The sequence below is a fragment of the Bos mutus genome, chromosome 1 (genome assembly GCF_027580195.1).
Source record: "Bos mutus isolate GX-2022 chromosome 1, NWIPB_WYAK_1.1, whole genome shotgun sequence".
Lineage (NCBI taxonomy): Eukaryota > Metazoa > Chordata > Mammalia > Artiodactyla > Bovidae > Bos > Bos mutus.
In genome coordinates this window covers 134782491-134803507 of record NC_091617.1, presented here as the reverse complement: position 1 = coordinate 134803507, position 21017 = coordinate 134782491, and the positions used below count along the sequence as shown (strand labels likewise).

The 21017-nt window shown below is 46.3% G+C and overlaps 1 protein-coding gene across 1 annotated transcript in view; it reads left to right on the top strand.

Annotated features, from left to right (window-relative positions):
• The window catches only part of BFSP2 (beaded filament structural protein 2), a 77940-nt gene that overhangs the window by 33442 nt on the left and 23481 nt on the right, over positions 1 to 21017 (top strand). The window contains exon 2 of the mRNA XM_005906537.2: positions 15464 to 15546. Within this exon, the coding sequence (XP_005906599.2) occupies positions 15464 to 15546 (83 nt within the window). The remainder of the gene's footprint in view (positions 1 to 15463; positions 15547 to 21017) is intronic.

Genomic DNA, 21017 nt, shown 5'->3' with positions numbered 1-21017 from the left:
TATCAGGAAGCAGGTAAGGTGGTCTGATATTCCCATCTCTTTATGAATTTTCCACAGTTTGTTGTGATCCACAAAATCAAAGGCTTTAGTATAGTCAATGAAGCAGAAGTAGATGTTTTTCTGGAATTCCCTTGCTTTTTCTATGATCCAATGCATGTTGGCAATTTGTTCTCTTTTCTAAACCCAGCTTGTACATTTGAAATTTCTCAGTTCCCATACTACTGAAGCCTAGCTTGAAGGATTTTGAGCATTACCTTGATAGCATGTGAAATGAACGCAATTGTACAGTAGTTTGAACATTCTTTGCCATTGCCCTTCTTTGGAATTGGAATGAAAACTGACATTTTCTAGTCCTGTGACCACTGCTGAGTTTTCCAAATTTTCTGACATATTGAGTGCAGCATTTTAACAACATCTTTTAGGATTTGAAATAGCTCAGCTGGAATTCCATCACTTCCACTAGCTTTGTTCATAGTAAAGCTTCCTAAGGCCCACTTAACTTCACACTCCAGGATGTCTAGTTCTAGGTAAGTGACTGCTGCTGCTGCTGCCACCTGCTGCTGCTGCTGCAGCTAAGTCACTTCAGTCGTGTCCGACTCTGTGCGACCCCAGAGACGACAGCCCACCAGGCTCCCCCGTCCCTGGGATTCTCCAGGCACAAACACTGGAGTGGGTTGCCATTTCCTTCTCCAATGCATGAAAGTGAAAAGTGAAAGTGAAGTCACTCAGTTGTGCCCGACTCTTAGCGACCCCATGGACTGCAGCCCTCCTGGCTCCTCCATCCATGGGATTTTCCAGGCAAGAGTACTGGAGTGGGGTGCCATTGCCTTCTCCATGGTTATCCAGGTCATTAAGACCTTTGAACAATTCTTCTGTGTATTCTTGCCACCGCTTCTTAATCTCTTCTGCTTCTCTTAGGTCCTTGCTGTTTCTGTCCTTTATTGTGCCCATCTTTGCATGAAATGGCCTAGTCCAATTGACACAAGAAATTAACTGTTATATATTGTTTCCTTAAGCAACTTGCTTTCTTAACTCTCCATTTTGATTTTGAGATTTGTCCTTGTTGATGCATGTTGCATTTCATTGTATTTACATCATAGGTTATGAATTTTTCTGTCGATGGACAGAGGTTGCTTCACTGTCAAACCAAAGAGGTTGCTTCGGTTGACTGTCACAAACAAGAGGGGCACAAACTTCATGTACACTGGAGAGATTCTTTCTAGGTCTGAGGTGGGCGAACTACAGGCAGGCCAAGTCCAGCCAAGCATCTATTCTGTAAATAAAGTCTTACTGGAGCACAGTCACACCTGTTCATGTGCTAATTGTATACTAATTGGCTGCTTTCACACTCCCAGGCAGAGTTGTGGATTTGCAACAAAGACCACAAAGCCTAAAGTATTTCCTCCCTGTCCCACTAGAGAAAAGGTCTCTGGGAATTCCCTGGTTGCCCAGTGGTTATGATTCTTCCCTGTCCCCGCTGAGAGCCCCGGTTCAATCCCTGGTCAGGAAACTAGGATCCCACAAGCAGCCACAGAACACCCCCCAAAAAAGAAAGGGTTTCCTACTGGGCTCCAGGCTGGTACCTAGAAACAGCATGGGCTCTGCCTATCATCAGCTTTTAGCCAACATTGCCAAATGCCTCCCCAGAGTGGCCACACAAACTTACCCTCCCAGAAACAGAATATGAGGCCCCCCTCCTTCATATCCTCTACTTCCAAAGGTCTGCCAGTCTGATGCTTGTGAACTGGTTTCTCATTGCTTTTTCATGTTTGGCTCTTTAAACATGTATCACTTATTCATTCAACAAACATCTATTAAGGGATTATTGTGTGCCTGGTACTATCTAGATAAAGCTGCTCCCTTTGACAGGAGAAAAAACTAAGCTACTCAGTGTTAGAATCACAATTCAAACATGGTGGGTGGTGAGGCAAGATGGTTGCGTGTGGGTGGTGCAGGCATAACCTGGAGAGGTTAGCACCATGAAAAATGATCAAACAGCTGACTATTCTGGAGGCCTGAGGATGCTCGGTTGAGAAAAAGCAACAATTTGGCTCTCTGCCCACAGCTTCTCACAATCAGGGGCACTTCCATCGTAATTCTTAGCAAAAAGGATCTGTATTTCACACAGGCATCATTAGAGTCGTTTAGTAATTAAACTGGTTTCCTATCTTCTCTTTTGACCTTAGAATATAAAACATCTGCAATTATAAGAGAAAAAGTGAATGTGAGAAAGAAACTGTCCATAAATGATACAGCAAGACATACAGCTTTATTATTTAAAGTTATCAAGAGAGCCAATAAATAAAGGGAAAGGGAGGTGGAGTGTCAGAGCAGTAAATCTTCATATGTCCACCAGGAAGTCAATAAATAATGCCTATGGCTGTAGGCAATCAAAAAATCTGTAGAAAGATGGGGCAAGCTCTGAACAGACAAACAGCTGGGGACTAGGACATGAGGTTACAAAAATGTGGGCCTGGGAGTGCTTTTTCTTTACAAACCTTTATAAGCATTTCTTTTTAGTACTGTCTAATTTTTAAACTAGACATGTCTGCATGGCTTTATTAATTTTTAAGTTGAAGTACAAGAAGTGCAAAAGAGAGTTTCTGAAATAATTACAGATGAAGTGACATGTGTATAACAATCTGAGATAAGGAGTAGAGGTCAGTGGAAATGGAGGTTTTTTCATTAGCCATGAGATTTTAATTGTTGAAGTGAGGAGATATGTCTCTTTCTACGTTTATATGTAATTTTATGTAGTTGAAATTTTCCATAATAAAAAATTTTTTAAAAAGAAAAACAGGCAACGAGCTATGAGTCAGACATGTGAGGATTAAATTCAGCTTGGATGCCTAGTCCTGTAGGCAAGTTCCTGTACTCTCTGGGCCTCAGTTTCCCCACTGGGAGGCTGGGTGGCCGGGTTTGGTCATGGCATGCAGAGGTAGCAATCTGAGTCAAGGGCTGGAACCTGGAAAGGCCCTCATCTGTTCAGGAAAATAGTTCAGCCCACAGCGGGGGAGAGGAGAAAGAAAGCCAGAGTGAAGAGCAGGGTCAAGTTGTCAGGGTTTAAATAAGAGCACACCCCTGAATAAATTCCAATTTGCTCTTAGTAAGTTCATGCCAGCAGAAAGGGAAATGGGAAGTTGGAAAGCATTTGTTTCAAATGTAGAAAGTGGAGAGACGCAGAGAGAAGTCCCAGAGGGAGACCAGCTGGCTGCCCAAACAGAGCTTCCCAGAGTCACCATATCTTGAAATGCTTGTGCTCAAAACTCTGATTTTATTAGGGCATCTGTAGAAATTAGGGCCAGCTCATGACAAAGAAACCCTTCTGACATGTATAGCCAGGATTACATCTGCCATACTGTGGCGGTTAAACTCTTTGTTCAAAGCAAGTCCAAGGTAACTGAGGCAGGATGTTGGGGGCTGTGGAATGAAGGAGGCCTCCAGGGAGGGTGAAGACAAGGGAATTCTGTCCTCCCATGACAGAGGGCAGCCTCTAGGGACTAGGACCTCCTGATTGCCCAGCACTGTGAACACCAGCACCCACACCAGCCTCTTGCTCCACACTCCTCCGACCTCTCCTACTAAGACTTCTTCTCTCAGATGGACTGCAGTGTAATGATGAGGTCAAAACTCATACGCAGTACGGACTCAGGAGGGTTCCCCCAACCTCAACTTCCCGAGAAAGACCGAAATTAGCCTTCAGTGTCCCTGATTCTCCCTGGATGCCCAGTGGCTGTGACTATGCTTGAGATGAGCTGTCCGGGAGGTGACACTTTCTTCACTACCTGATGACATGTCCCCTGACTCCACCTGCGGGTGCTACCTTAACTCATTCCGTGGGCTTCATATTTTCCATCTACAGGTAACAACTAGCAGGTTGAACTAGAAAAGAGATGATTAGGACTCAAACCAAGCTGGATAAGGGATGGGAATGGAGTGAAGCATGTCAATGTAGGGAACTGTTATGTTTGATTTGGGAGTGAGGGGAAGGGCCAAAGGTGATTCTCAGGTTGGAAGTAGGTACAACACTGGCTGTGCCTTTAGGGGCTCCCCTGTCTGGTTGTCCCTGAAGAAGCAGCACCATTTCTGGGCCCATGTATCCATCTCATCCTGTACCACACACTGTGCTGGGGATGGGACAACAGCAGAACAGAAAAGCAGAAAAGCCTGACCTCAATGAGTATATATTCTGGCAGCAAGTAAATCAAGAAACAAAAATTGGTAATAATTATAAGCTGTGATGGGCTCCTCTGGTAGCTCAGGTGGTACAGAATTCACTGCAATGCAGGAGACCCCAGTTCAATTCCGAGGTTGGGAAGATCTCCTGGAGAAGGGACAGGCTACCCACTCCAGCATCCATGGGCCTCCCTGGTGGCTCAGACAGTAAAGCATCTGTCTGCAATGCAGGAGACTTGGGTTCAATCCCTGGGTTGGGAAGATCCCCTGGAGGAGGGCATGGCAACCCACTTCAGTATTCTCCTGGAGAATTCCCATGGACAGAGGAGCCTAGTGGGCTGTGGTTAATGGGGTCACAAGGAGCCGGACATGACTGAGGAACTAAGCACATATAGCTGGGATAAGTGTTTCAAAGAAAGGGAACAAGGCAGAGAGAAAGAGTGGAAGAAGATCCTGCCTTAGGAGAGGAGGTCACGAGAATGGAGCCACCCACACAAAGAGGAGAGAGCGGTCCAGGCTGAGGAGTCACTGCCCACCAAGGCCTCAAGGCGGGAGGGAGGCCCGCATGGCCCGCAGGCTTTAACCTGTGAGCAGTGGGAAGACCGTCACACCTGCAGGGCCTTGGGGGCTGCTGTCAGGAGTTTGGGTTTTATTCTAACCAAAAGAAACACTGCAGAAGAGTTTTTATTTAATCACAGCAACATGATCTGATGTGAAGGGTTGAAGAAAATCTCCCTGGAAGCAGGATGCAGCACGGACTCAAGGAGAGGAGGACACATGGATTAGGAGGATGGTGTCTTGGGGTCAGACAGCATGACGGGATGTACACCAGGGTGCGGGTGGAAATGTGAGATGCAGATGGATTTGAGGTACACTGGGGCAGGAGTGGGCGTAAAGCTGACTAACCTTGGTGTTGGATTAGATGTGGCAGATGAGAGAAAATGTGATGTCAAGACTCTGGTCTTTGGGTAGGTGTTGGTACTGTTTACTGGCATGGAGAAGTGGGGGGGCGGTATTTGAGGGAAAAGAAATTCCGTTTTAGTCAAGTTAAGTTTGTTAAGTGGAGAAGATGTCAAGGGGAGAATGGTACACAAGCCTGGAATAGAAAGGAACGTTCTGGGCTAGAGACAAAAATACAGAAGTCGTCGCATATACATTTCAATCCATGCAAATGAATCAGATCACTTATGACTATAAAGAACAAACCCAAAGACCCAATCCTGAGAAACTCTAGCATTTAGAGGTCAGAGAAGAGAGAAAGATTTCACAAAGGAAAAAGTCAAAAGCTGGCCAAAAAGTAGAAGGAAGAGCGGGGGAGAGTGGCTCATGGGAGCCAAGAGAGGAAAGCATGTCTTGTGACAAACGCAATAGGCAGGTCAGGATGAGCACAGAGATGCATCTGTTTGGCTTGGAGATATGGTGGCCTTCGCCATCTTGATGAAATTGCAGTAAGAGTCGGGTAGGGACAGATGATGATTTCTTGTTCATTTATTGCTGAAAACAAGTCATTGTTGCTGTTGTTCAGTCACTAGGTCTTGTCTGACTCATGATCCCATGGACTGGAGCACAACAGGCTCCTCTGTCCCCCATTATCTCACAGAATTTGTTCAAATTCATGTCCACTGAGTCAGTAATGCCATCTAACCATCTCATCCTCTGTCGTCCCCTTCTCCTTTTGTCTTCAGTCTTTCCCGGAATCAGGTTCTTTTCCAGCGAGTCAGCTCTTCACAGCAGGTGGCCAAAATATTGGAGTTTCAGCTTCAGCATCACTCCTTCCAATGAATATTCAGGGTTGGTTTCCTTTAGTGTCAACTGGTTTGATCTCCTTGCTGTCTAAGGGACTCTCAAGAGTCTTCTCCAGCACCACAATTTGAAAGCATCAATTCTTAGGCTCTCAGCCAACTCACATCCATACATGACTACTACAAAAACCATAGCTCTGACTCTGTAGACCTTTGTCAGCAAAGTGATGTCTCTGCTTTTTAATAACGCTGTCTAGGTTTGTCATAGCTTTCCTTCCAAGGAGCAAGGTCTTTTAATTTTATGGCTGCAGTCACTATACACAGTGATTTTGGAGCCCAAGAAAATAAAATATGTAACTGCTTCCACTTTTCCCCCAGCTATTTGCCATGAAGTGGTGGGACTGGATGCCATGATCTGAGTTTTTTAATGTTGACTTACAAGTCAGCTTTTTCACTCTCCTCTTTCACCCTCATCAAGGGGCTCTTTAGTTCCTCTTCACTTTCTGCCTTTAGAGTGGTATTATCTGCATATCCGAGGTTGTTGATATTTCTCCCAGCAATCTTGATTCCAGCTTGTGACCAACCCTGACATTTCACATGATCTACTCTGCATAGAAGTTAAATAAGCAGAGTGACAATATACAGCCTCGTCATACTCCTTTCCCAATTTTGAACTAGTCAGTTGTTCCATGTCCGGTTCTAACTGTTGCTTCTTGACCCACATACAGGTTTCTCAGGAGACAGGTGAGCATTTATTCTAAACTTGAAAGTCAAACAAATGTGAGAAGTGTTTCCAGGGTTCTTACATCTGCCAGTGTACCAGCTGAGTCTCATTTCCCAAAGCCCAGTCTTACCCACTTCCTCCCCTTCTGCAGCTCTGTCTGCTGGGATGTCAATATCATTAACTCCGAATAAAGCATTCATTATACCCTTGAGCCAAAACAATAAACCCTTTTGAAAATGCTGCTCATCCTTGCCCTTTTTGAAACACAGTGATAGTCAAATCCCTCACCTGCCCTGCTTCACATGCATCAGCTCACGTGATTCTCACAACTACCCCAGGAGGCAGAGCATGGCATTATCCACATTTAATGGATGAGGAAACTGAATCTTAGATAACTTATCCCAGCAACTGGCCCAAACTGGTGAGGGAGGGGCTGGGGTCAAGAAAAGGCCAACATGTTCATTGCCTACACACCATTTACACTGTGTGGAGAGTTGCAGACGTGGTCACCAGAGAGGGGGGGAAGGGGATTGACTTAGATGTAGGATAACCCAAGGAGGAAGGAAGGGAGGCATCAAGGGCCAGTTTGTTTTTTTGTTTGTTTGTTTTTTGTTAGTCGCTCAGTCGTGTCCAACTCTTTATGATCCCATGGACTGTAGCCTGCCAGGCTCCTCTGTCCATGGAATTCTCCAGGCAAGAATACTGGAGTGGGTAGCCATTCCCTTCCCCAGGGGGATCTTCCTGACACAGGAATTGAGCCTGGGTCTCCTACTTTGCAGGCAGATTCTTTACTGTCTGAGCCACCAGGGAAGCCCCAGTAGCTCCACCTGAAAGCCTAGGGTTCGTCCTTAATTCCTCTCTCTCATGTCCCCTGAAACTGCTCCATCCCTACCTCCTCCCTAGTCAAAGCGCCATCACCTCTCCTGGGTGAATGCAGAAGCCCTTTAGCTGGGCCCTCAGCATGGCCCCCAGTGTCCTACAGCTTCCTTCCTGCAGGAGTCAGAGGGGTCCACTTACCATGGGGGTCACCCCTGTGCCTGTTCACAAGCTTCCAGTGACTTCCCAGCAGAGGCCATCTCCTTTCCACTCTTCCCAAGACCTTGACCCTGAGGTCTGTCCTCTGCCTGCCTTTCTAACCATGTCTCCTACCATACCTGCTAATTCCCCAAAACCAGCTCATAGCCAGCACAGAGGAAATCATCATCACCTGCTGGAGACATGGAGGCAGGAATGAGTGAGTGAATAAAGCAGCTTCATAGACAAAGCCATGTTCAAGATGAGCGCTAAAGTGGGGAAGAATTTCTCAGGTGGCCAGGTTCGGGGTAGAAGACCAAGTGTTCTGGGTAGAGACCACAGTGTGGGCCAGGACAGCAAGGAGGGCCAGGAGCAGCTTGGGGGCAGCCTGAGAAGGACTGGAGGCAGGTCTGTGCAAAGCAGAGGCTCTTAAAGTCCAACGTGCATTGTAATCCCCTGGAAAGCTGGTTAAAACAGAGATCATTAGGACCCACTCCAGAGATTCTGACTCAGACATGGGAGGTAGGGTCTGAGAATTTGCATTCTCTCAAGTTTCAGGTGATGCTGATCCTGCTGGTCCAGAGGGACCAACCACACTTTGAGAACCACTGGGGAAAAGTCCGCTAAGGAAGCCTCCACGTGGAGGCACAGATGAAGATAGGTCCAGGGATGTCAGATGAGACAACTGCAGGCCACCCCCGGAGCAGCTTGAACTCACACAGCCAGTGGGCAGCCCCTCCCACCAGTACCACCCCCCACAGAACACACCCCTGCCCACCTGGACCTCTGACTGCCATTTCCCTGCTAGTCAACCCCAGCTACTCTCATCCACAGCATTTTAGGCTTTGCAGGTGACTTTTGTTTTTGCTTCTAGCAAAACCAATGGGTCCTAATCCCTCAAAACCAGCTAATCTCACATAGCAATTTGTCCTATTGCTGCTATGACGGTGTTTCTTTTTAACAGAAGTCGTATTAAGTTACATGGCCTTGATGGTAGGGGCAGCTCTGGGCAGCTCTGGCCAGTGGGACAGAGAGAAGGAAAGGATGTCACCTGCTGGTGTCTCCAGCATACCTGGGGACAAGCTGCCAGCCTGCCCTCCCTTAAGTCTGTCCTTGAGAGCAACTGTTACATCAGTTTATGTTATACTTTTCTCCTACTAGAAAAGTGGATGGGTGTGGCCCCAGGGTCATGAATAAGCATGTTTGCATTCCCAGCATCAGTCAGGGACTGCACATCTTAGTGTGTGGTATTTTTATTGCCTTCTCCCCAGAAAGAAAAGGTGATTGGCGAAGTGAGGTCAATTTGCATCCACTCTAGCCATAAATCCAGATAGCTAACACATGCCTCTTGCAGTCTTAAATACAAATGACCTCTGCTGTCTAGGGCCTCACAGCAAAGCATGCAGCTGCACGAGCCCTCTGATCCTTCAGAGTCGGACCACAGATCTGCCTCAGCTCTTCCCAGCTTACAGAGCTCAGAAATGAAAGCTCGGGGACTTAAAGTGGGAGATGGCTTGGGCTGATGGTTAGCATTCTCACACACAGTAGGGAAGATGTCTCTTTGTCTTCATGATGGAGTCCAAATAGGAACCGGGAATCCTGACTCTTCTGTGTTACAGCAAAGACAGAAAACAGTCCTCCACAACACAGTCTCTCTTGATTCTGATGTGTCTTTTGGTTTCCAAAACTGATGACAAAGATTTGCACACTTTCAAGTCACATTAACCTGGCTTAGCCTTCTGGCTCTGCCACATTCCAGCTGTGGCATTGCTAAGGTTAATTGCTAAGGCAATTAACATATGCCTTAGCATCCTCATCCGTAAAATGGGTGTGTTGATATCAGTATAGGGGGGATTGGAGGAGGGCATGAGCATTTAGTGAAGTTGTGGATGTAAGTACTGAGTGGGAGGTGGGGTACTGTTGGTAAGCTGAGATCTGTTTAACAGCTGGCTCTCCATGAATAAAAGGTTCTGTGGTACAATATTTGCCAGTCTCCCTAGTGGAGCTACTCTCACCCAATGACATCAAGCTACCCACACAGATGCAGAGCTGGGAAGAGATGCATGCAGGACAGTGGTACACAGTTTCACCTGTCTATTAAAGAAAAATGCACAACCTAAGAGTTGAGACTTAAGTTTTATTTGGGGTCCTACTGAGGACTATAGCCCAGAAGACTGCCTCTCGGATAGCTCTGAGGAACTGCTTGGAAGAGGTAAGGTAAGCTGCAGGATATAGGAGCTTTATGCTAGAAAACAAACATCAAAAGATTACTGCTAATCATAAGAAACTGACATCTCAAGCTGATGATTTCAGTGCTTTTATATATAAAGGGAGATGAAGAGTCTGAGCTCATTGAAATTATTCCTTCAATATGCATCTTAACTATCTAAGGCCAGTATCCAAAGCACAGAATGCTTCCTATTTTCCTCCATCCTAGGTTCTTAGGGTGCACCATGGGGGTAGGGGGCAGCTGCAGTGGCTAATGGCTTGGTCTTTGTAGAACTATTAATAGAATGGCAGGCAACATTCTTTGTTTACTGGAATGGCAAGCAATGTTCCCTGTCCACACATCACTATAGATATAATAGAAACAAATAACCTCAAAAGCAGAGATGACAGTCAAACATAGTAAAACAATTTGGAACTGATGAGTATTCATTACTTTTTTATTCTGAGTATTTATTACTTTTGCTTTTAATATAATTTATGTAATTGCAGGGCTTCCCTGGTGGCCTAGATGGTAAAGAATCTGCCTGCAATGCAGGAGACCTGGATTCAACCCCTGGGTGGGGAAAATCCCCTAGAGGAGGGCATGGCAATCCACTCCAGTATTCTTGCCTGGAGAATCCCCATGGCAGAGAAGCTGGGGGGCTACAGTCCATGGGGTTTCAAAGAGTTGGACATGACTGAGTGACTAAGCACAACACAGCACATGTAATTGTAAGTTCACATAATTAAAATTTTCGTGATGGCTATGTTTAACAACCAGCTCACAAAACTCCTGAAATAGTTAACAGTCTGCCCTGGCAAGCCAGTACAAGCCAGTCCAAGCCAGCTCCAGCACAGGGGGCGGGCAGCACACGTGTGGATGGGCAGTAAGTCCGACTTCCCTTCCTCTTCCTTTTCTGTCCTCAGCCCCAGAGAAGATGGTTTTCCCAGATATAGAGACAAAGATGGTCCCTGTTCCACTGCAGGCTCTGTGCTTACTTTTGGCCTCGGCCACAATCCCAGTCCTCAGCCTGTGCTAAACCTCATCTGAATCCCAGCCCTGGACCGGCTTCCCGGCCCTTTCCTGGCTGCAGGCGCTGAGCCACCACTGACATCCAGAGGCCGTGGCCTCTGCGGGGCTGAGGGACCACAGGAGGACAGAGGAAGGCTTTCCATGGCTCAGCCCTGGCTGGAGGTCTATTTTAGGATCCCATCTGTGGACATGGGGTAGTACCGCCAGCCAATTGTGCTTTGGCAAGTTGGGACCTATAATTAGCCTCTGCCTGAGGCTCGAATAAACCCCTTGTTGTTACTAAACAACAGTGAAAGCAGGAAGGTCCCCAGCTTCCCGGAGCCCAGCGCTGCCCAGCCTCCTCGGACAGAACCACTTTATCTGCTGGGCAGCGTCCAAACGGTCCCAGGCCGCCTCCAGTCCTCATCCGGGGTGAGGAGGAGAAGCAAGGGCAGGGTCCCAGCCTTGCCTCCCATCAGGCGGCACCTTCTACCGACTCCTGCGCCGGGGCTCCTGGCAGCGTCCTACTTAGAGTCTGCGGTCCACCGGGTAGATGTCACTGATTCCCACAAGCCACGCCCCAGCCGTAACGCAGCACATGTAAGCACTAGTGTGTTTATTCTGGACAACCAGACATAGGTGACTGCATCCCCAAGCATCTTTCTGCTTTTCCAGATTTGTGTGCCTCTGAACATGGTACACACATACTGCCACTCATGCCCCAGGGCTGGGTTTTGTTTTTAACTTTTTCTGTCCAACCCCTCGGTCCCCAGTTTTAAAAGCAGACACAAAATGGAGCTGTACCCAAGAGAATAGTTTAAACCTGGAGCTCCCTCACTGGCTCACCCCACCTTAGTCTTTATATATATATATACTTCTTTATTTATGGCTGCACTGGGTCTCCCTTGCTGCCCAAGGGCTTCAGTAGTTGCACACCCGCCCTAGAGCATGTGGGCTTCAGTAGTTGTGGTGCACAGGCCCAGTTTCCCTACAGCATGTAGGATTTTCCCAGACCAGGGATCGAACCAGTGTCCCTTGCACTGGCAGGTGGATGCTTAACCACCGGACCACCAGGGAAATCCTGCAGTAGTCATTGCTTTATTCCTTGTCTTAAAGGTGGTCTTCCAGATGGTACAAGCTACAGCCTGTTCTGCCCACATCGGCCCCACATGGCCATATAGTTTAGAGCACTTCTGAAGCCATCTTCTCTGTATCAGGGCTTCTGAGCCCACAATCTGGACACCTTCTATGTCTCGAGGTCCCATACCAGGGTGTAATATTTGCCAGGGGTACAATTGTGAGAAAATGAGCAGAGTGAGTGCCCTGAGCTTCAAATTCATCATCTGCAAGGTGGCATCACTGAGCACCCAGAGACAAGGAAAGGGGCTCCTGATGTGGGAGTGGCAGTGTGTGAAGAGGACGAAGAGAGGGCTGGGTCAGAGCTGCCAGAGATAGTGCTCAGAGGCCTCACTTAGCCAGAGCCCTTGAATGAACTATATTCAACAACATAATTATGTCTTCTTATTGTCTGTATTCTTGATGCTCTGACATCTGGGGCCTCATTAACGGGCACAGACTGCGCTTTCACGGGGCTAGCAAATCCTAGAGATAGTAACCACTTACCTGGGACAATGCCTTTGAGATGCAAATCAGCCCTTTCTGAGTCAGTACCCCAACCTGATTCCCATTGCTGGCTCGCACCTTCCAGGAGGCAATATTCCTCTGCTCCGACCACCCAGGGCTAGGTACCAGAAAACTGGGGACCACCACTATAGCATAGAGACCACTGAAATTATTTAAACCAGCCAGTCCCAGCTGCTTACCTTGCCATGCCCATTTCTTCCCATGAAAACCACAATAAAACCTTTACCCATGCTTTCCCCTCACCCCTTCCTGACCAACCCTGGTGCTTCTCCAGATGTTGATGGAATGGCCACCACAAGCCAGAGCTTAGGGACACAGCAATGAACAAGGGGCTGACCTGGAGAGGGCCACTTCAGCACGATGAGATGAGACTTTGCTGGGGAAACAGGAAACACAGTGTGGACCAAGTCCCAGCTCCAGGTGGAAAGAATGGTGCTCTTCTGATCCAGTAGGGCCGTCCTGTGTGGTTTGTCCACTCCATTGATTTTCCCAACAGCAACCTCATCTTCTCGCTGCTCCAGCCCCACCCTGACACACACAGGGGAGAAGGAACCTGGGGTCTCCTTCTCCCCATTCTTTCTCATCTCACTCTAGTCTCTGACCTCTGGTGCTGGAAGTCCTCCACCAAGTCAGCAAAGAACTCATTAATTGCAACTCATTAATTTTTAAGAGCAAAGGACTGATAAGAGCTTAAAACAGTCGTTTGCATCATTTTATTTTTTCAATTTTACATATTTTTATTAAAGATAACTTGTGCTGTGCTTAGTCGCTCAGCCATGTCCAACTCTTTGTGACCCCATGGACTGTATCCCTCCAGGCTCCTCTGTCCATGGGATTCTCCAGGCAAGAATACTGGAATGGGTTGTCATGCCCTCCTCCAGGGGATCTTCCCAACCCAGGGATTGAACCCACGTCTCCTGCATTGCAGGCAGATTCTTTACTATCTAAGCCACCAGGGAAGCCGAAAACATAACTTACATATAATAAAATACACAAATCTGTTAGGTACAACTTAACAAATCTTTACCTATTATGTGTGTTAATCACTCAGTTGTGTTCAGACACAACTCTTCATGACTCCATGAAGTCAAGAACACTAGTATTCTAGTTAAGAATACTGGAATGGGTAGCCATTCCCTTCTCCAGGGTATCTTCCCAACCCTAGGATCAAACTCAGGTCTCCTGCATTGCAGGCAGGTTCTTTACCATCTGAGCCACCAGGGAAGTCCCTTTACTTACTATATATCTGTGTAATCATCAGATCCAGATATGGGACTTCTGGTTTCTTTACATTTTATTTACTTATTTTTGGCTACGCTGGGTCTTTGTTGCTTTGCGCAGGCTTTCTCTAGGTGTGGCGAGTGGGGGCTACTGCTCACTGCAGTGCAAGGGCTTCTCGCTGTAGTGGCTCCTCTTGTGGAGCACAGGCTCTAGGCACCCTGGCTTTGGTATTTGCAGCACACGGGCTCAGGAGTTGTGACATGTGGGCTCTGCAAAGTGCAGGCTCAGCAGTCGTGGTGCACGGGCTTAGTTGTTCCGTAACGTGCGGAGTCTTCCCGGATCAGGGATCAAACTCACGTCCCCTGCATTGGCAGGTGGGTTCTTTACCGCTGGGCCATCAGAGAAGTCCCTGGAACATCTTCATCACTCCAGAAAGTTTTCTCAGGTTTGCTTCCATTTTTAAAAAATTTTATTATTTATTTTTATTTTTGGCTGTGCTGGGTCTTCATTGCTGTGTGAGCTTTTCTCTAGTTGTGGCAAGCAGGGGCTTCTCTGTTGCAGTGTACAGGCTTCTCATTGTGAGGGCGTTCTTGTTTCAGAGCACGGGGCTCTAGGGCATACAGATTTCAGTAATTGCAGCTCCCTTGCTGTAGAGCATGGGCTCAGTAATTGTGGCACATGGGCTTAATTGCTCCGGGACATGTGGATCTTCCTGACTTAGGAATCAAACCTGTGTCTCCTGAACTGGCAGGCAGATTCTTTACCACTGAGTCACCAAGAGAGCCTCTTGCCTCCTTCTTAACATGTGTACACCCGTAGCGGATTCATGTTGATGTATGGCAAAACCAATACAATATTGTAAAGTAATTAGCCTCTAATTAAAATAAATAAATTTATATTAAAAAAATAAAATACCAGTTAGTTTGTCCCCCAGCCCAAACTGAAGATTATATAGAAGTCAATATGTAAAAAATATATATGTTTTTTAAAAGAAGCTTCTCAGGTTAAAAAGAGGACCATCCCCCCTAATTCCCACCTATGGGGATCTTGAGAGGTGTTATGGTCCAAGTGTGGAAAACCATTCTTCTCCATGAAACCTCTGAACTGTATGTGCAGTGTTTATGTTCACATGTATGTTTTCAGAGTGGACAGAATTCTAGTGCTGTCCAGCATAAATTTAAATGTAAATAGTTAACTTTAAATAAAATTGAATGCTCCCCCTCTGCAGTTGCCTTTACCACATTTTGAGTGTTCCATAGCCACGTGGGGCCACTTGTTGGCCCGCGCAGTATACGACAGTTCCATCATCACAGAAAATTCTGTTGGACAGCACTGGTCTGGAGAGTTTATCAGCTTCTCAAGACGTCCATGACCAGAAAATGTTAAGAGACACTAGGCTGAACCAGTGAAACTTTGTTTAAGGAGCCAGAAATTTCTTTGGAGAGCCAAAAGCTCATCGTTGTGAAAGAGGCTATGGACAAGTCTGCCTTAAGTAATCTTTTTGCTCCAAAATCCAACCCTAAAAGCCCTTAAAATACATCCAGATTTTATACTTTAGTGTCTATCTCCTCCTCTCTTAAAGAGGGACACTTGAATTCTAAAAATACTTGGCGTGAGAAAAGTTCTCGCAGTGCCCCAAAGCCTCTGTGCCCAGCATGAGGGCCCAGTGGGAAGTGGGAAGACGTGACAGTGACCTTGTCCTTTGGTGTGTGGTCGTTCTAGGTGGGCGAGGCGGTCCTGGAAAATGCACGGCTCATGCTCCAGACAGAGAATATCCAGGCGGGCGCGGACGACTTTAAGGAGAGGTAACATTCTGCAGCAGAGGGGACTGTCCCTCCACACCCAGGACTCCTGGGCCACTTGGGTAATGTGTCTGCAGCAGGCACCTCAGTGTCACAGAAGGCTGGGTGGGATAACAGTGGTCCTGGGAGAATCCAGAGCCAAGACCACCCTGCTCAAGCGCTCCTTGTAGACACAAATAGGTCTAAGACCTCAGAGATTTCACGAGTGTCACTTGGTTTAGAGCAGGGTTCTCAAAACTCATTGTACATTAGAATCACCTGAGAGGCTGATAGAACACACAGATGGCTGTGCCCACACTCAGAATTTCTGATTCAGTAGGTGGTACCTAAAATTCACATTTCTAACAAGGTCCCAATGATGCTGATACTCTGGTCCTGGGAACACACTGTGAGAACTACTGGTTTGGATCTATGCTTCTCAATTCCAGCTGCATATGAGAATTACCTGGACACTTGAAAGTGCCAGTACACAAGCCCCACAGGCTAATTAAACAGAGTCCCAGGGATGGGGCCAGGCCTCTGTATCTTTAAAGTTCCCCAGCCTTTCTTGATGTCCATCCAGCCTTGAGAACCACCTCTTTGGAGTCTAATACAGTATTTCCTAAAATGTGGCTGATGAAGATCATTTTAAGTGGTATGAAGATTAACATTTTGTTTTTAGTGCTCATTGATCTTTATGTTACCTTCTGTTTATGGCCCATGAAACTGTCTTTCCACTATAGTACTACCATTTATAGTATCAATTTAAAATTTATTTAATATAAAGAGCTTTTAAAGTTTGTTGATTTAATGTTTGCTCTTTAAGTAGACAAATTTGAGGAACAATAAAAAGTAAATAATGATAAAGGAGATAAACATTTAGGGCAAAATCCTGAAGGAGAGTGAGTTTTGCAAAACACTGGCCTAATGGAAAAGCAAAATGAAGATGCCCTTTTATGGATGAGCACAGTGATTTTGAGACTATTTTGTGAGGAAGGTGTCCTGGGAGTTGAGCAAATGGGTGAGTCATGGGCTTGTTATTCCCTAAACTGGCAAAGATGAAGAAGAAAGGCATATAGTTGGGAGTCTGTAGGGAAGACCGTGATCCCACAGTCATTCTTATCTTAAGGAATGAGAAGGGTATTGTGATGAAACTCCAATACTTTGACCATCTGATGTGAAGAACTGACTCCTTGGAAAAGACCCTGATGGTGGGAAAGATTGAAGGCAGAAGGAGAAGGGGATGACAGAGGATGAGATGGTTGGATGGCATCACCAACTTGATGGACATGAGTTTGAGCAAGCTCTGGGGGTTGGTGATGGACAGGGAAGCCTGGCATGCTGCAGTCCATGGGGTCGAAAAGAGTTGGACATGACTGAGGGACTGGACTGAACTGAACTGTGATGAAAAAGGGAATCCCCACCATCTCCTCAGATCCCTAGTCTTTTCCTTTCTCTGACACCAAGCTATTCTACCTGCTAAAAGGCCTCCATTAGTGGCACTCTGGAGTCAAAGAGACTCTCAATCAGCCAGGGTTGCCGTTTACCCAGCACAGTAGCCAATGTTACAGGTACACAAGGAAGCAGATCCATCATCCAGTCATGACAGCTCAGTGCACAATTAAAGACGAACACCAGTAAATAGCAAACCATTCACACTAAATTTAAGGTGGAATTTAATTAAGTGTGATGAAACAGGATCTGACTGAAATGTCTTTCATTCATTTATTCCTTTTGGCATTAATTCATACATTCATACATACCTTTGTCCTGCCATTCAACAGAATAGAATGTAAACTCACTGAAAGCAGAGATTTGATCTATTTTGTACCCCATTGTATCACCAGCTCCTAAAATAGAGAACATGAGACAGATGCTCAACAAACATTTGTTGAATGAGTGAATAAATGAGTTCAACATGTGTTTGAATGTCTGCTTATCCCAGGCCCCTTGCCAGATGCTGGGAGTGAAGTGAATCGGGCATGGTTCCTGACCTCAATGAGCCCACAGTTTAATGTCAAAGACAGAGGAGTGAGCAGACAGTGGTCTCACCGAGCATAGACGCCACCACTGAGATGAGCCCAAATGAGGGAGTGTTGGCAAAAGAGGTGATACCTGATCTGGATCCTGAACTTATGTAGAAGTTGACCAGGCAAATAAAGGACGCATGACTTCCCAGGCAGAATAAGCAGCATGTGGCAAGTTGGGAGGACATGAGAAGACATGGTGTGTTATTGCAATTCCAAGAAGCTTGGGAGACTGGGGCATGTAGAGCAAATGATCCTGGAGGACCACGTCAGCCATTCCAAAGGGCTCAGACATTATCTGAGAGCAGAGGAGACCCTCAGAAGGGGTCTGAGCAGTGGCCCATCATGACCAGACTTGAGCTTTAAAGGAAGCTTTGTAGTGGTAGAGAGAAGAGGCAGGCAAATGAGTAGGAAACAATGGGAGTTAAGGGTCTGGATTGGGACAGTGGTTGGAAAGTCAGTTTATCAGATTATTGAGGAGCCAGAGGATGTGACAAGACATCAGAGCAGAGAGATGACTCAGTGTGGTTAAGTGCAGTCACTCTGCAGGAAATACTGTGAGTCTGGGAAGACACTAGAAGGCAAGTGTAGTTTAGGGCTGGCCTGGGATGGTAGTAGTGGGCAGACTTGAGGGCTAGGTTGAAGAACTAACTGGCTGGATTTGAAAATTATCTACTTAGACAACCTGAAGAGAGAAGGTTAAAGGTAAATCCCAGGCTTTGAACTTGAGTAATTTAGAACACTGGTGATTCTTTGAATGAAATGGGAAATTGGGGAGGGAAAGCTTGTCTAAAATTCAGGCATTGATAATGAGTTTGGTTTTGAGGAAGCTGAGTTGAGTTGATGGTAGAGCAGTCAAGCAGAAGTGATGAGATGCCATGGACACCGTCATGTCAGGGAGGCCTGCAGGTCAAGGCAAGACGGTTCTGGGTGCCATGAGCACCCAGGGGTTCTAACTGAAGCACCACTCAAAGAAGGGTGGTAAGAAAAAAAAAAAAGGCTAAAAGTTTAACAGCAGCCTTGGGGGATGTCATGGAGATATTTCAAATCCTCAGAGGACTTCCCAAAAAATGGTCCTTAGGGAACCAAAACATCCAGTAATGCTGAATGGATCATGTGCTGGAAGGGACCAGGCTCCCTGGACAGGTGAGCAAAACAGGACTGCAGAGGCAGTGAAGGAGTCTTCCAACCTGGGTCAAAAGGGAACAATCCCCATTATATGAGTGGCTTTCCATTTCAGCTGGAGGGGCAGGATTTGTCTCCAAAGGGACTAAATGTCAATAAGAATACAATCCTTCAGAAAAGAATACATTTGGGTAGAAAATGTGATCCCACATATAGAACACAGAAATAATGCTTCAGAAACCACCCTTGAGTGCTGATCCAAAGACACAGGTCCAGCTCTCAGGGAAGTCTCTGGTGGTATGTCACAGGGCTCTGTCCTCAGTCTCCTCATTTACTGTTTTTAACTGCAAGGTGCTTGAAAGCAGATGTGACCAAATGACCCACGATCCAAAGCCAGTGGGGGTGGTGAAGAGTAGACTGACAGAATCATGATTCTGCTCCCAACACATTGGAATAATAGGCCAATGAAACTGTAAGAGGATAAGCATGAACTCCTATTTTGGGATTCAAATAATAGGTACACTTAGAGAAGACAGGAAAACTGGGTTTCAAGCAGTTCTTATGAAAAATGTTCAGGGGTTCTCCTTGATTAGTCCAGCAAATACAGCTGGTCAAACTGAAACAAACAAACACAAACAAAAACTCACAATGCAAATCTTAGGGTTTGTGATGAATAGAATTAAAGGGTTTAAACAAAGGGGCAGACATTCCCACAGGACTGTGAACTGATCAGGCAATATCTGGAGTTTTACATTTTGTTCTCTGTATCACATTTTAAGAAGGATGTAGACCAGTGAGTATTTCTAATCATTCCACAAATATATCTTAAACCTGGTGCTGGGAAAACAAAACGGAAAGGGTCATAGACCCTGCCCTCAATAATGATGGATATGAAAACTGATTTACGTGAAGAATGGAGGAAGGGAGGGGAATGTTTAACCTGAAGAAGAAAGGTCTTGGAGGGGTCGAGGGGATGGAGACGGGATGAGAGAGTGAGTAAGGGAATATCTCCAAATATTTGGGGACAGCCAGTGAAGGATTTGGGGGCAGCCAGTGAAGGATTTAGACTGACTTCAGGTGTTGCAGAGGATGGAACTCAGACTCTTACAGGAATGGAAACTAAAGCTCTTGAAGGAGGCAATTTGCAATAGTTAGAATCATTCAAAAATGGCCTGGTGGCCTTGGGCAATGAGGTCCCATTGCTGGAAGTTTTGAAGCTGAGCCTGCATGATCACCTATCAATAACACCATCAGGGGATTGTCACCTGCAATCAGTTCAGTTCAGTTTAGTTCAGTCGCTCAGTCGTGTCCGACTCTTTGCAACCCCATGAATCGCAGCATGCCAGGCCTCCCTGTCCATCACCAACTCAAGGAGTTCACCCAGACTCACGTCCATCGAGTCAGTGATGCCATCCAGCCATCTCATCCTCTGTCGTCCCCTTCTCCTCCTGCCCCCAATCCCTCCCAGCATCAGAGTCTTTTCCAATGAGTCAACTCTTCGCATGAGGTGGCTGGAGTTTCAGCTTTAGCATCATTCCTTCCAAAGAAATCCCAAGGCTGATCTCCTTCAGAATGGACTGGTTGGATCTCCTTGAAGTCCAAGGGACTCTCAAGAGTCTTTCCAACACCACAGTTCAAAAGCATCAATTCTTCAGCGCTCAGCCTTCTTCACAGTCCAACTCTCACATCCATACATGACCACTGGAAAAACCATAGCCTTGACTAGACAGACCTTTATTGGCAAAGTAATGTCTCTGCTTTTCAATATGCGGTCTAGGTTGGTCATAACTTTTCTTCCACTGCAATAGTCAAATGCTAAAGTTCCTTAAAATTCTAAGACCTTAAGATGCTTTCTGGAATGAGAGGTATGAGACATCTCCCTTCTGTGGATAGATGAAGGTAACATGTGAAATGTGACTGAGTGGATGGTGGTGGAAGAGAGGAGCGACACTGGAAGAAATTGGAAAAAATGTTGGATAGTTGTTAGGAAAAAAGGCCTGTGCAAACCAGTGATTGAAGTGACTCAGAGGTGATGGTTTCACACGTGTCTGTGCATGTATGTGTGTCTGTGTTAGTCACTCAGTAGTGTCTGACTCTTTTTGACCCCATGGACTGTAGCCCACCAAGCTCCTTTATCCATGAAATTTTCCAGGCAAGAATACTGGAGTGGGTAGCCATGCCCTCCTCCAGTGGATCTTCCTGACCCAGTTATCAAACCTGTGTCTCCTGCAGGCAGATTCTTTACCATCTGAGCTGCCAGGCAAGCCCTGTGTTATTGCATAGTTCACATATAAATCCAGGTCTCCAGTTGCTATAGAAGAGAAAGGCACACCCCTTCTGATG